Here is a 13,581-nt window from a genome sequence, read left to right as displayed (position 1 = left end):
GTAAGTTTTTTTTTTTTTTTTTTTTAAAAGATGACCGGAAAGGGGATCTCGACCCTTGGCTTGGTGTTGTCAGCACCACGCTCAGCCAGTGAGCAAACCGGCCATCCCTATATGGGATCCGAACCCGCGGCCTTGGTGTTATCAGCACCACACTCTACCGAGTGAGCCACGGGCCGGCCCGAGGAATTGGTAAGTTGAAGAGAGTATTTGAATTAATATCCTTGTTTTAGTTGAAATTTTTAAAATCTTAAAGTGTTGTTTAAACATAAAATAAATTTGATATCCAGAGCTGGCCGTTAGCTCACTTGGTTAGAGTATGGTGCTGATAACACCAAGGTCAAAGGTTCAGGGCCCCTTCACCCCGACCCTCTGTACTGGCTAGCCACCAAAAATAAAACAAACTAAGTAAATTTGATACCCATATTGGATACTAACGTTGCTACTCAGTATTGCTGGCAATAAGATATTCACTTCAAGCTTTTTAATTTTTTTAATTTTTAATTTTTTATTTTTTCCCCTTTTTGTCTTTTTTTGTGACCGGCGACGGATCGCAACCCTCAGTGTTGCGCCCGTACTGGACCGGGACCGGCAACGGGATCGCAACCCTCGGTGTTGCGCCCGCACCTCGCTCAGCCAGTGAGCGGCCGGTCTGTATGTGGGATCCGAACCCTCAGCGGGAGCGCCGCCACGCTCCCAAGCGGTGCACTGTAGCAGTGCGCCACCGGGCCGGCCCACTTCAAGCTTTTTTAAAGATTAATTTTTGAATAGGTAATAAATTCACATGGTTCGAAAATAAAGTATAAAAGACTACAGTAAAAAGTATCCTATTTCTGTACCCCAGCTCCTCATAGGTGATACGTTTATAAATTTTAAAATTCTTCTAGACATTTATGCATATACAAGTAAATACGAATATATTACAGCCCCTCTTTTTACTTAAATGGTGACATATAATACATAGTTTGCATTTTAATTTAATAATGTATTATAGCAATCTTTCCATATCAGTGTGTAGAAATCATCTTTTTTATAGTATTCCATTCTACTGATATACTAGAATTGAACCAGTTTACTGTTGGTGGACATATAGGTTTCCGGTATTTTGCTATTACAAACTGCTTCAGTTAATAATGTCATTTTGCATGTGTGTGGACATGTGTGCAATATCAAATGTTAGAAGTGGAATTGCTGGGTCAAAGGGCATATTCATTTATAATTTTGATGCATGTTATCAGTTTATCCTCTTTAGGAATTATACCAATTTCCATTGCTGTCAGTAGTGAATGTAGGAGAGTATCTCTTTTTACCAGCACAATGTTATAAAACCTTTTAGCTGAACTGATGGGTAGGGGGGAAAACTACCCCACTGTAGTTTTTTTTTTTTTTTTTAATGGACTCTTCTCCATCTCCCCAGCTTTACTGAGATATAATTAGCAAATAAAAATTGAATATATTCAAGGTATACAATGGGATGTTTTGATATATATTGTGAATTGATTACCACAATCAAGCTAATTAACATATCCCCCCATAGTAGTATTAATTTATGGTTTTCTCATTCCGATTAAGGGTGATCATTTCATGTGTGTAAAAACTATATGTATTTCTTTTCTGTAAACTGTTTATCCATATCCTTTACCCAATTCTCTATTGGACTATTAGTCTTTTTCCTATTGATTTGTAGGAACTGTGTATTAGAGAAATCAATCCCTTTTTCTGTATTAAGAGTAGCAAAAATTTCTCTCCAGTTTGTCTTGCTTGTGGTGGTTTATGCCAAGTTAGAAATTCTTGATGTTTAGTTAGTCAAATTTACAGTTTTTCCTTTTATGGCCTCTGGGCTTTGGTGCCATGGTTAGAAAGGTCTTTTTCACACTGAAATTCTAAAAATAATTTTCTGTGCTTGATTCTACTAAAATAATAAATTGTAGTTTGGAGATTTTATTTTGTTTAAATTTTTAATTGGAATTTGTTCTGATGTAAGGGACATGAGGTATGGATCCAACATTACTTTTTCCTAGATGGCTGATCAGTTGCCTCATTATCATTTATTGGTTCATTGCTGCTTTTCAATTTGTTAGTATATAGATTTATCTTGTCCCCTTTAACTTTGCTGATTTTTTTTGCTGAAAATAATTTTTGAGATTATTAGGAACTTTTTAAGAATTTGTAATCATTAGTAATAATGATAAACATCTGTGATTTTGTTTAATCTTCATTTTTTCACCTGTAATAAAAGTTTAAGTGATTTTAAGATTTTGAAACCAAACTTCAGGTTCTCATTTGTTGTTTAAAAAGAAATTATTTATTTAAACTTTTTTTTTCTGACTGTAAAAATTATATTCTATTATAGAAGACTTTAAATAAAAGAAAAATATTGTCTCAGTTGGTTAGAACACCACCTTGTAACACCAAGATCATGGGTTCAGATCCCTACACCAGCCAGCTACACAAAAAAATAAATAAATAAAAATAAAAGAAAAATAATCTATATTCATCATCTAGAACAGATTTTCTCTTGGCAAATTATATATTTTGCAACATTGGGATCATTACTGTATGTTTTGTATACAGTTTTCACTTAACATATCATTGACTTTTTAAAATGTCTGGGTTTGAATAATTTCTTAGAAGGCAAATCTCCAAATTTATGTATGTATATCAGTCAAGTATTCTTTGATGTTTTGTCTATGTTTAAATTAACTAACTGATAGAAGACAGTTTCACTGTTGAAGAGAAAACTAGCATGTAATTTATTGTGATGTGTATTGCTAGTTTCTATTTTAGCAGATATTAGAAATGATGGAAGGAACTTTGTGAAGAAGATTCTTTCTGAACTATTACCTTTGGGAAGAAGGGAACAAAACATGCAGTTGAGTGATGAGTATATTAAGTGTAGATCAAGAAATAGAAAGAATGATAAACATTTTCACAAAATGTGTAGATAAATTAGTACTAAAATAATGTAGTTGGAAAACAGGAAGGACTAAGGCTGGAAATGATATTCTGGAAATATTTAAATTAATATCATTTACTTTACTGTACTAGGACCCAGTACCACAACAGAAACAGAAACAATCGCCAAATATGAAATAATGGATGGTGCACCAGTAAAAGGTAACACTTTTCAGTTACTTTTGTGTAATGCAAACAGCAGTGTTTGTGGCAGTTTAGTTTGTATTTATTCAATGTGAAAGTATTTGTGAATTCTTAAAATCATTCTTATAATGATGGTTTTTAAGGTCTTTATATGTCTGCTAAGAAGACTATAATATTACTTTGTAGTCTGAATAAGGTTTAATTTTTTACTTAGTTTAAATTTAGAATTCAGAAGAGATAATTATGTATATCTTGTCTATAGTTATGAATTTGTAGTATTTTTATTGTCTTCTATTATAATAGTTCATCTCTGTAGATCTTTTTTTTCATGCTGTCCATAAGATGCAGTATGGCTGATCATTAATTCCTGTGGGAGTTTGGAGTCTTTATAGTCTCCAAGAAAATAAGCAGTTTTGTTAACGAGATAATTTTCACTGTCTGAGACAGTGAAGCCAGTATTTGTCATATTAAGTTTATGTCTTTGGATAGAAATTACTTAAAAAATTAGCTACCATTTATTGAGTGCCAACTATAGATGAGGCATTGTATTCTCAGGTGCTCTAAAACTCTTTGAGTTAGATGGTTGTTTCCCTTATGTTACAGATGAAACTGAGATGCAGAGAGATTAAAAAAACTTGCTATAGGTGATATAGCTAATCATTGCAGAATTGAAGTTTGAGCCAGGCCTTGCTGACTCCAAGACCCATGTATATGGATTCTTGTGTTATGCATTACTTTGTAAAATTCCAGCAGCTACACGGTTTTATGTAAAGTGATAGGTTTTATATTTTTCAGCAAATAGATGTACATGAGTAAAGTATTACATAAAAATATTCAAAAGAAAATATGCAAATAATTACCCTTCTTAGGAAGATAGAAGCCATAAGAATCTGTTTTTTGTTTTTTTTTTTTCCTTTTTGTCTTTTTTCGTGACCGGCAACGGATCGCAACCCTCAGAAAATAAAACGGCTGTGTAGCACTTAGCTGCTGGCACTGTTCTCGGCTCTTTACATGTATTAACCCATATAATCCTTGCAAATTCCCTGGAAGATGAGTATTATTGTTATTCCCCATTTCACACATGAGTAACATGAAACAGATTGGTTAAGTAACTTGGCCAGGTTATATAGCAAGTAAATGGTGTTGAAATTTGAATCCAGGCATTCTGGCTCTAAGCAGTGGTTCTCATCTAGAGGCAACTTTCCACATCAAGGGGCACTTGGCATTATCTGGAGACATTTTTGGATGTCACACTTGGGGAGTGCCACTAGCATCTGATGGGTAAAGGCCATGCTGCTAACCATCCTATGGTGCACCAGGACTTCCCCACAAAAAAGAATTATCAGGTCCAAAATGTTAGTCGTGCCAAGGTTAAGAAACCCTGGTCTTCGTTATCCTGCATCTCATGAGGAACTGAAGCATTAGTGTCTACTCTATAATGCTTAGTTCTAAGTGTTACGTGATTAAATTATTTTTCTTTCAGGTGAATCAATTCCAATAAGACTATTTTTAGCGGGATATGATCCAACTCCAACAATGAGAGATGTGAACAAAAAATTTTCAGTAAGGTACTTTTTGAATCTAGTGCTTGTTGATGAGGAAGACAGAAGGTACTTCAAGCAGCAGGTATGTTATCACCCAGTTTGGTATTTTATTCTGTGTCAAATCTAAAAACACCTAGAAAGCAGTCACTTTCCTCAGCTTTATCGTACCGAACATGTGGGAATTTCTAACGGAAAACAGTGAGGGTCTGATAAAGAAGTAGGTGAGAACTAAATAGTGTTGTGATAGATTCCTCCCTGATCATTCTGCAGGACTCCAGAATGAGCTATAATTTGTCAGGCTTTTATTTTTCTCTTAAAAGGTTTTTGGGGTTTTTTTTGTTTTTTAATAAAAACAATACCTGCTGCTTGTTTAAAGAAAATTCAGGCATTAAAGAACAGAGAATGAAGTGAAAGTTAACAGAAATTCTACCAGAGAATAACAAATAGATACTAAAATAACAGGCAGAGTAATCAACCAGGAAGCTGTTTTAATATCTAACATAGTGACTAGTTTTCCAGACAAATTTGTATATGTGTGTTTAAATCATATTATGCATGTTGTTCTTTAATTTCTTTTTTACTCAATAGTGTTCTGAATATTTCTCTTATCAACAAATACAGATCTCCATTATCACTTTTAATGGCTGCATTTACTTGATAGATTTTTGGGTTTTCATTTTTTCCCTTATTAAACAATTCTGTTACAAATGTCCACGAGATAACCCAGTTCTAATACTTTTTTTTTCCTTTTTGTCTTTTTTCGTGACCGGTAATGAGATCGCAACCCTCGGTGTCGCACCCGTACCGCGACCGGCTACGGGATCGCAACCCTCGGTGTCGCGCCCGTACCGCGACCGGCTACAGGATCGCAACCGGCTACAGGATCGCAACCCTCGGTGTCACGCCCGCACCGCGCTCAACCAGCAAGCGGATCGGTCTCTATATGGGATCCGAACCCTCGGCGGGAGCGCCACTGCGCTCCCAAGCGCCGCACTCTACTGAGTGCGCCACCGGGCCGGCCCTATTTTTATATGTTTATCATAAAACTTTTTCTCATTTGAAAATCAGTTAAAAACCTTTGGTGAATTTTGAATGAAGGTTTTGATTAGAATGGTCTTTTAGGGGCCGGTCCAGTGGCGCACTGCTACAGTGCGCCGCTTGGGAGCACGGCGGCGCTCCCGCCGAGGGTTTGGATCCCACATACAGACCGGCCGCTCACTGGCTGAGCGAGGTGCGGGCGCAACACTGAGGGTTGCAATCCGTTGCCGGTCACGAAAAAAGACAAAAAGGAAAAAAAAAAAGAATGGTCTTTTAAATTCTGGGTCAGATTAATATTTGAATGTCAGTTGAGTGTGCAAAACTAAGTTAGTAATTATTCTGTGCTAAGTACTGTGAAGAATACAAAAACTACCTTTTATAAACATGGTTTGTCCTCCAGGTCCTCACATTGCAGATATGTGGAAAAAAGAAAAATTACATAATGAACAGAAAACTTAAATAATAGTTTAACAGTAATTTAGAAGAGAGAAAATTTATTCCAGTAATGTTGCCATAATGCTGTATAGTTAAACATAAGTAATTTATAACTTCAAAATAAATTACATATTTACAATGTCAAAATCAATTGCATATCAGGTTATTACTATTGGAGTAAGTGTATTGTTTCCCATGGGCACTCATTTGGATGTTTAAGTTCCGATTTATTTACAAAAACCATCCAGTCATGACTTTATGAAGCAAATAATTTTAGGAATTTAGAAGAGGGAAGATCTCAGGATGGATTGGTTAAGTAAGATTTAGATAGGCAGAGGAATAGGGATTTGAAGACTTATGTGGAGGCAGATAGAGAGTAACTCAGTTTGGTTGGTGAGGGAGAGGAGCCTAGGGAAGGTACAATTTGGATGAAGGTTATGGAGGGCCATGAATGCCTGTTTGGAGATTTATTCTGGAGGCACTGAGAAGTATTGAAGAACAATGTTTTAGAAGATTAATCTGGTACTGATACGAAAGATGAATTAGAAAGGGGCCTTGGGCAAGTGAGGCAGAGCCATCTCCCAGCAAGCTATTTTAGTATCTGAGGTGGAAGTGTCAAGGTCTTGAACTTGGATGAGGGCAATGGAACAGAAACCAAAGGACAGATTTTAGGACTTCTTTAAAGCAGTAATAGCTAAAGCTTTGTGCCAGATTGGATAGGTGTGGTGGTGTGCATAGGTGCTGGTTGGGGGAAGAGAGAAAGCAGAAGGGGCTGCCCAAGACTAGAACTGGAAGGAAGTAGGTCAGTCAGAAAAGGTGATGGCTTCTGTAGGGAAGAATTTAATTTCATTATGGTTAAATTGAAGTAGCAGTCAGTATTTCCATGGTGAAAATTTAAGGCATAATAGAGAACACTAATTTGTTGATGTCTTCTGTTTGTTTTACCAGGAGATCATTTTATGGAGAAAAGCTCCTGAAAAACTGAGGAAACAGAGAACAAACTTTCACCAGCGATTTGAATCTCCAGAATCACAGGCATCTGCTGAACAGCCTGAAATGTGAACTGAGTAGGAGAAAGAAAGAAAAGCAAAAACTCCTGTAACGGTTGAGATTAAGTTCAGCAGGTTAAAGATGGTTGCAACATGTGGGGGGGTGGGGGCGGGGAAGGCCAAAACTCCATATATAATAGTCTTCCTTTATCTTACAGCGCTGAGTTTATTTTATGATGTAACCAAATGTTCTTCATATATATATGTATACATTTTAAAAAGTACTTTCTTTGAAACACTGGAATTTTCTTAAGCTGCCACTTTTTTCCTTTTTTTACTGCACACTTTGATTATAAACATTCAGATATGCATCAGCATAAACATTAAAGATTTTCATGTGCATAGGCTGGTATTTGTAATTTTGCTTTCCTTCTGCATAATGTTGATTTTCCTCTCCCTTTTCATGCTAATGATTATCTCTTATACTCTACATGCAAAAAATTAAATATTGTGTGTTTAAATAAAATTAGAAAACCTGGGTGGCTCTTACATCTTGCAGAGATTTAAAACATGGCATCTCAGTATTTTTCACAGCTACATTTGTTTTTACATATGTGTTTGAGAAATGAATATGGAGTGTTTTACTGTAGGTGATTCTGAGTCTACTATTCCATTGCTTCCTGAATTATATCGTCTTTGGAGTCTTCTGTGGTATGAATATTTAAATTTTTTTCCCCAAGAGATACATGCCATGTTATTGTTGCCTTCCCTTTATTCTCCCCCCACATCAAGTAACCATTTTGCTGCTACTATTTGTTGTACCATTGTATGTTTTCTGCAATGTGGAGTTGACTTGTTGGCATTTTAGAGTTTGTTGAAACTATATCATCTTTTCGTAAGTACTTTGAAACACACACACACGCACACGCACACACATACGTACTTCAAAATAAAAGTTCATGGAAATATTTGTATTATCTTTCAATTCTATTTTTCCACGAACTTTTGGAAGTACCCTCATATATTTAAATTTAAGGAATCTTTTTGCCATGTGTATGCCCATATTTTCTTGACTTCCCAAGCCCCCCCCCCCCCCTTTTTTGTTTTTTTGTGGCTGGCTGGTACAGGGATCTGAACCCTTGATTTTGGTGTTATCAACACTGTGTTCTAATCAACTGAGCTAACCAGCCAGCGCTGACTTCACAGATTTATTCTCTTTACTTTTCGGGGGGAAATTTGGGGGTGGGAGCCTCAGGAGGACCTATAAAGCATGTAGTTACCTAGATCTGGACAATTTCATGTTTATTAAACTGGGACTTGGGCTAGTTCAAACTCATATTTAAACTTCACCCAGTCTTGAAATTTTTTTTTAACACTAAATTCATTTGTTCAGATTCTCTTAAAAGAGAAGGTTGCAGTCATCTGTTCATATTCATGGGGTCAGATCTCAGATACACTAAATGCGGAGTGTAGGAACTAAAATGAAGCCTGCTGTACAGAAACTACTTTTACTTATGGCTCATTGGTTTTTATACCAATATTTTTTTATACACTTCAGTGCAAGTCTTGTCAGTTAACCTTACTTTATGAGTAAGCTAAATAACCCAAATTACATTTCTTTAAACCTATTTTACTACTATGGCACTTGGATAAAATGGTCAGTAACCAACTTCTTTACTGGCAAAAGGTTCCATGTACCTTGTGCTGGAGCATCTAGTTTAAATGTGGATATCTATAAATAGTAATGTTTTCCTTCATGTAAGTGCCTATTCAGAGTTTCAGAACTTAAAAATGCCAAATATTTTCATGGTCACTTGCATGTATTAATCTAGAAAATACCCAAAGAGATTTTGAAAACCAATTGTATTTAGGCAGCCTCAAATTGTGCAACCATGATGTATAATAAAGAATTTGAAACAGAAACTGAGCTTGCTCTTTGAATGATTAAAATAGCTCTATTCTCAAATCTGTTCTCATTGTTAGAGTTATTGTTGAGGATAGTATTGCTCAGTAGTTCAGGAAGCTCTAATTGTGGTAATGAGTTTTTATAAATATTGCCAGTCCTTTTTTTTTTTATTTGTTTTTGGCAGCTGGCCGGTAAGGGGATGTTATCAGAGCCATGCTCTACTGAATGATCTAATCGGCCAGCTTATTTCAATTTTAAGTGGCTATATAATGCTTTTAATTAGCTGGCTTACAATACTGTCATATACAAGATGCTAATTCACTTTGCTCAAGACTTTGTTGCCAACTTGAAAAATAAAAATATGAATTTAGTATTTGGATTTGAGTCCACAGTCAACAAGTTAAGTAATATATAATAAACTGAAAAAGAAATTAATGTCTTTATTACAGAGTACTATGTTTAATCATTGGTTCTCAACCCTGGCTGTATGTTAGAATCACCTTAGGAGATTTTAAAAATTAAAAAACAAGGGCCGGCCCGTGGCTCACTGGGGAGAGTGTGGTGCTGATAACACCAAGGCCACAGGTTTGGATCCCTATATAGGGATGGCTGGTTAGCTCACTTGAGAGAGCGTGGTGCTGACAACACCAAGCCAAGGGTTAAGATCCCCTTACCGGTCATCTTTAAAAACAACAACAACAACAACAAAAACCAGTGGTTGAGATCCACTGGTCTAAACTTAAGTGGCTATTTCTCTCACTGGTAAAGAATTTATCGTTTTGTTGGGGAAGAAAAACTTTTCCTTTCCTTAGGTCAATGCTTGGGGGCCTGCGAATTACACTGAGAAGAGACATGCAAGAAAAAAGACTGATTTAATCACATACATATGAGAGTTCACGAAAATATGACCCAGAAAAGAAAGAGAAGAAAAACAGTCACCATAATACACTGAACTTTCCAAAGACTGATTTAATCACATACATATGAGAGTTCACGAAAATATGACCCAGAAAAGAAAGAGGAGAAGAAAAACAGTCACCATAATACACTGAACTTTCAAAAATGACCCAGAAAAGAAAGAGAAGAAAAACAGTCACCATAATACACTGAACTTTCCAAAAAAAAAACCCTGGTTATTAGAGGTCGGGGAGGAGGAGGAGGTTAGTGAGAAATTAGTTAAGGGTCACAAATATTGATTACATTTTGTAAACATGAGTATACTAGTTATCTTGATCACTACATTTTGTACACATGTATTGATATTCAAATCTGTACCCTACAAATATATATAATCAATTACATTTCAATAAAAAATAAATGAGAAAAATTGCTAACTTGCAAAAAAAAAAAAGGTGGATAGAATAATTTGGGGATTATACACCACCTTAATATGAAACATGTGGGGTTGGGCGGGGGGAAGGGTACTTATGGGAAAACAAATGATTTTTAAGAAAGATAAATGGGCCCTTAGGAGTATAGATGGGAGATACAATTTTGTGACAATGTCAGTTTAGGTGTGGTGCCCACTTAACTGTCTTGGGTGATAAAAGTCATTCTTCCCTGCTTGCTCTCCTTTAGGGGATTTATGACAATTGAGTTCTTTTGAAAGGCTGGGCTTTTAGGCAGATAGGGATTTCAAGAACCAAATGCCTTTTGCTCAAAATAATTTTTATGCCTTAGAGGTGTATTCTGGACCCCTTCAGTATAGAGCTAATAGTTGGAATACTCAATTCTAATTATCACGTGAGTCACTAAAGTATTAAGTTGTATGCTGTTTCTTTTATATTCTCTTGAATCTGTTGAGCATATACAGGCACCCTCCAGGGGTTTGTACTAGCCTGGATTGGAACTTAACATATTTTCAGCTCCAAATCAGATAAAGGCATAGTGAAGAAAAATGTATCCTTAATATAACAGATCTTGGGCCAGCTGGTTTGCTGACTTGGAAGAGCATGGTGCTGATCATACCAAGGTCAAGGGTTCAGATCCCTGTACTGCAAAAAAAAAAAAAAAATGTGTGTGTGTATATATATATATATAACAAATCATTTTTTTAGGCTTGTAGTCTTATATGAGCATAATTCTTTTCATATCATTTCCCTATCTATATCTTTAGTTGACTGAATTACTTCCAGGATAAAGGTCAAATTCTGCATTGTAAAACACACCTTCAGCTCCAGTTATGGCAGATTTCTTGGAGACTGCCCATCATCCTGCCTGCGCTTCAGCTAATTTCTAGTAAGGCTGTCCTGGCAAATCTTTTTGTTTTGTTTTTTGTTTGTTTTGGTGGCTGGCTGGTACCTTGGTGTTACCAACGCCATGCTCTAACCAACTGAGCTAACCTGCCAGCCCTGTCCTGACATACTTGAGTGACACCATCTCCATCTCCAAGTAAAAGAGTTGTCCCTTTGTTGTGCTGCTCAGGCACACTGTGCACACCTCCAGGACTAACAACACTTTTAAAAAGATATGTTTAGTTGTTTAAGTCAATGGATTTTAAGCCTCTTGAATGGTCAAGGCTGTTTTGTCATGGTATATTCTGTGTTATCACATACACTCAGTATTGAACAAATGGATGAGCCTCTCCTAGTGATTATAACATTAAAGGTGCCCTCTTTTAGAAAAAATATGGGTCCAAAATATAATAAAATTATTGATCAGAACTGTTATGCACCTCAGTATTAGAATAAAGGAAATGGGCCAGTTTCTCTAGGAGTGTTATCAGGCCCTGGAGAGAGAGCAAGACATAGCAGAGCGGTCCCTGTGGGTGCTGGGTGCTGTCTGTACATGTTCTACAAATGCATCCCATAGGTGCCTTCTCCCTAGCTTTGGGGAAACATCCAGATAATCTGTAAGACCTGCTTCCTGCTGTAATATCCCATGATTCTAAGAGTAAATATTAAAAATTCACTTAGGATAAACAGTAATGCCTGGATCACGGTAATCTTTATGTAGGGATTAGTGATGAGGCTGAAAGAGGCATCTAGAGAGAATCGATTTAGGATGGGGCTAGGATGCTATACAAATGAATGAAAAATACTAAAAACTTCAAATTACAGAATTTGGTAGGCAAGGTGTGAAGGGGAGAAATCAGGCTGTGCTTATGTGAGACCTTCTATACCAGATTTTGCTAATAGCAAAAGCAAAGGCAAAGAAAGGGAAGAACTTGTTTTATTTCCTATTATCTGGGTTATCTTCTTCCATTTCATGTCCCCCTCTCCTATTTATTTCTGTATTCATGCATGCATTCAGCACATTTACTGAGTATCTGTTAGTGCTATTTCATTGGCCCTACTCGGAAGGAACTATAATCTGGAGCAGTGGTTCTCAAAAGTGTGGTCCCCCAGACCAGCAGAGTCACATCACCTGGAAACGAGTTAGAAATGCAAACTCTTGGACCTCACTGCAGATCTACTGAATCAGAAGCTTCAGGGATGATGTCCAACAATCTTGTTTTTTTCTTTTTTGGCAGCCGGCTGGTAGGGGGATCTGAACCCTTGACCTTGGTGTTACGAGGCCATGCTGTAACTGAGCTAACCAGCCAGCCCCCAAAAATCATTTTTAGCAAGCTTTTCGTGATGATTGTGATGCACCCTAAACTTTGAGAACCACTGATCTAAAGACACAATTGTGATAGTTTTAGTGCTATGATACAGCCTGTACTAGGTCCTATGGCATGTAAGAGATGCACCCAATGTGTTCAGAGGTTACAGAGGTATCATATGAAGAAACTGCAGTTTGTGGAAGTATAGAATTAAAAGATAGTACAAATCTTTCCATCAACTTTTTGAAGTACCCTCATATAACTGGTGGTGCATTTCTGGCACGAATAGAAGGTAGATGTGGGGAGCAGTGATGAAGGTGGAAGATGCATATAGGGAGAACCAATTTAGGATGGGGTGTGGATGCCATACAAATGAATGGAATATGGGCTTTATCTAAACACTTATAATCACTGAAGGATTTTAAGCGGGAGTAACTTAACCAGATCTGTGTTTTCAAAAGATCATTATGGTGTCTCTGCAAAGTACGGAACGAGGGTTGAGAGGAGGCAAGAATACCAGTCACATTCATTCAACAAGGAAAACACTTATGGAAGCTCCAATATGTGTTGTGTGCTGATTACACTGACTGCTATGAATATCCCCCAAAAGGAATGACAACTCTGTTTTGTAAAAGCAAAAACTTTGAATTTTCTCATTTCATTGTTTATAGTAGAACTTTATGAATGGCTGGAGAAGAAAATCTGTATGTATTATCATAAAATTCTGACTGCATTTTATACCTGCAAGGGGGTACGAACAAAGTTACAGTTAAAATATTTTTGAGATTTATTTTTCCTGCAAAACTTTACTAGGATTGGATTGGATCTATAAGACTAATAACAACTGTTGATCCTGGCCCAATAATTTGTACGCTTCTCCTAGCCAAAACGCCCATATGACTTGAATAATATAGTATTAAAAAAAAAAAAGCTAAAAGCTGTACAATAATCATCCATAAGTATAACTATACACTAGCTCCCTCTGGACTATTTCTACCAATGTTAGCATGTTGTGGTGGAAAGCATATT

The 13,581-nt window shown here is 36.5% G+C and overlaps 1 protein-coding gene across 1 annotated transcript in view; it reads left to right on the top strand.

Annotated features, from left to right (window-relative positions):
* VPS26A (vacuolar protein sorting 26 homolog A (S. pombe)) overlaps positions 1 to 7,640 on the top strand; it is a 38,425-nt gene extending 30,785 nt beyond the window's left edge. The window contains exons 7-9 of the mRNA XM_008589528.1: positions 3,046 to 3,114; positions 4,580 to 4,722; positions 7,062 to 7,640. Of these exons, the coding sequence (XP_008587750.1) occupies positions 3,046 to 3,114; positions 4,580 to 4,722; positions 7,062 to 7,175 (326 nt within the window). The 3' untranslated portion in view covers positions 7,176 to 7,640. The remainder of the gene's footprint in view (positions 1 to 3,045; positions 3,115 to 4,579; positions 4,723 to 7,061) is intronic.
* Positions 7,641 to 13,581: the final 5,941 nt, after the last annotated feature.

The sequence above is a fragment of the Galeopterus variegatus genome, unplaced genomic scaffold (genome assembly GCF_000696425.1).
Source record: "Galeopterus variegatus unplaced genomic scaffold, G_variegatus-3.0.2 Scaffold5499, whole genome shotgun sequence".
In the NCBI taxonomy this organism is placed as follows: Eukaryota; Metazoa; Chordata; class Mammalia; order Dermoptera; family Cynocephalidae; genus Galeopterus; species Galeopterus variegatus.
This window is presented reverse-complemented; position numbering and strand designations above follow the sequence as displayed.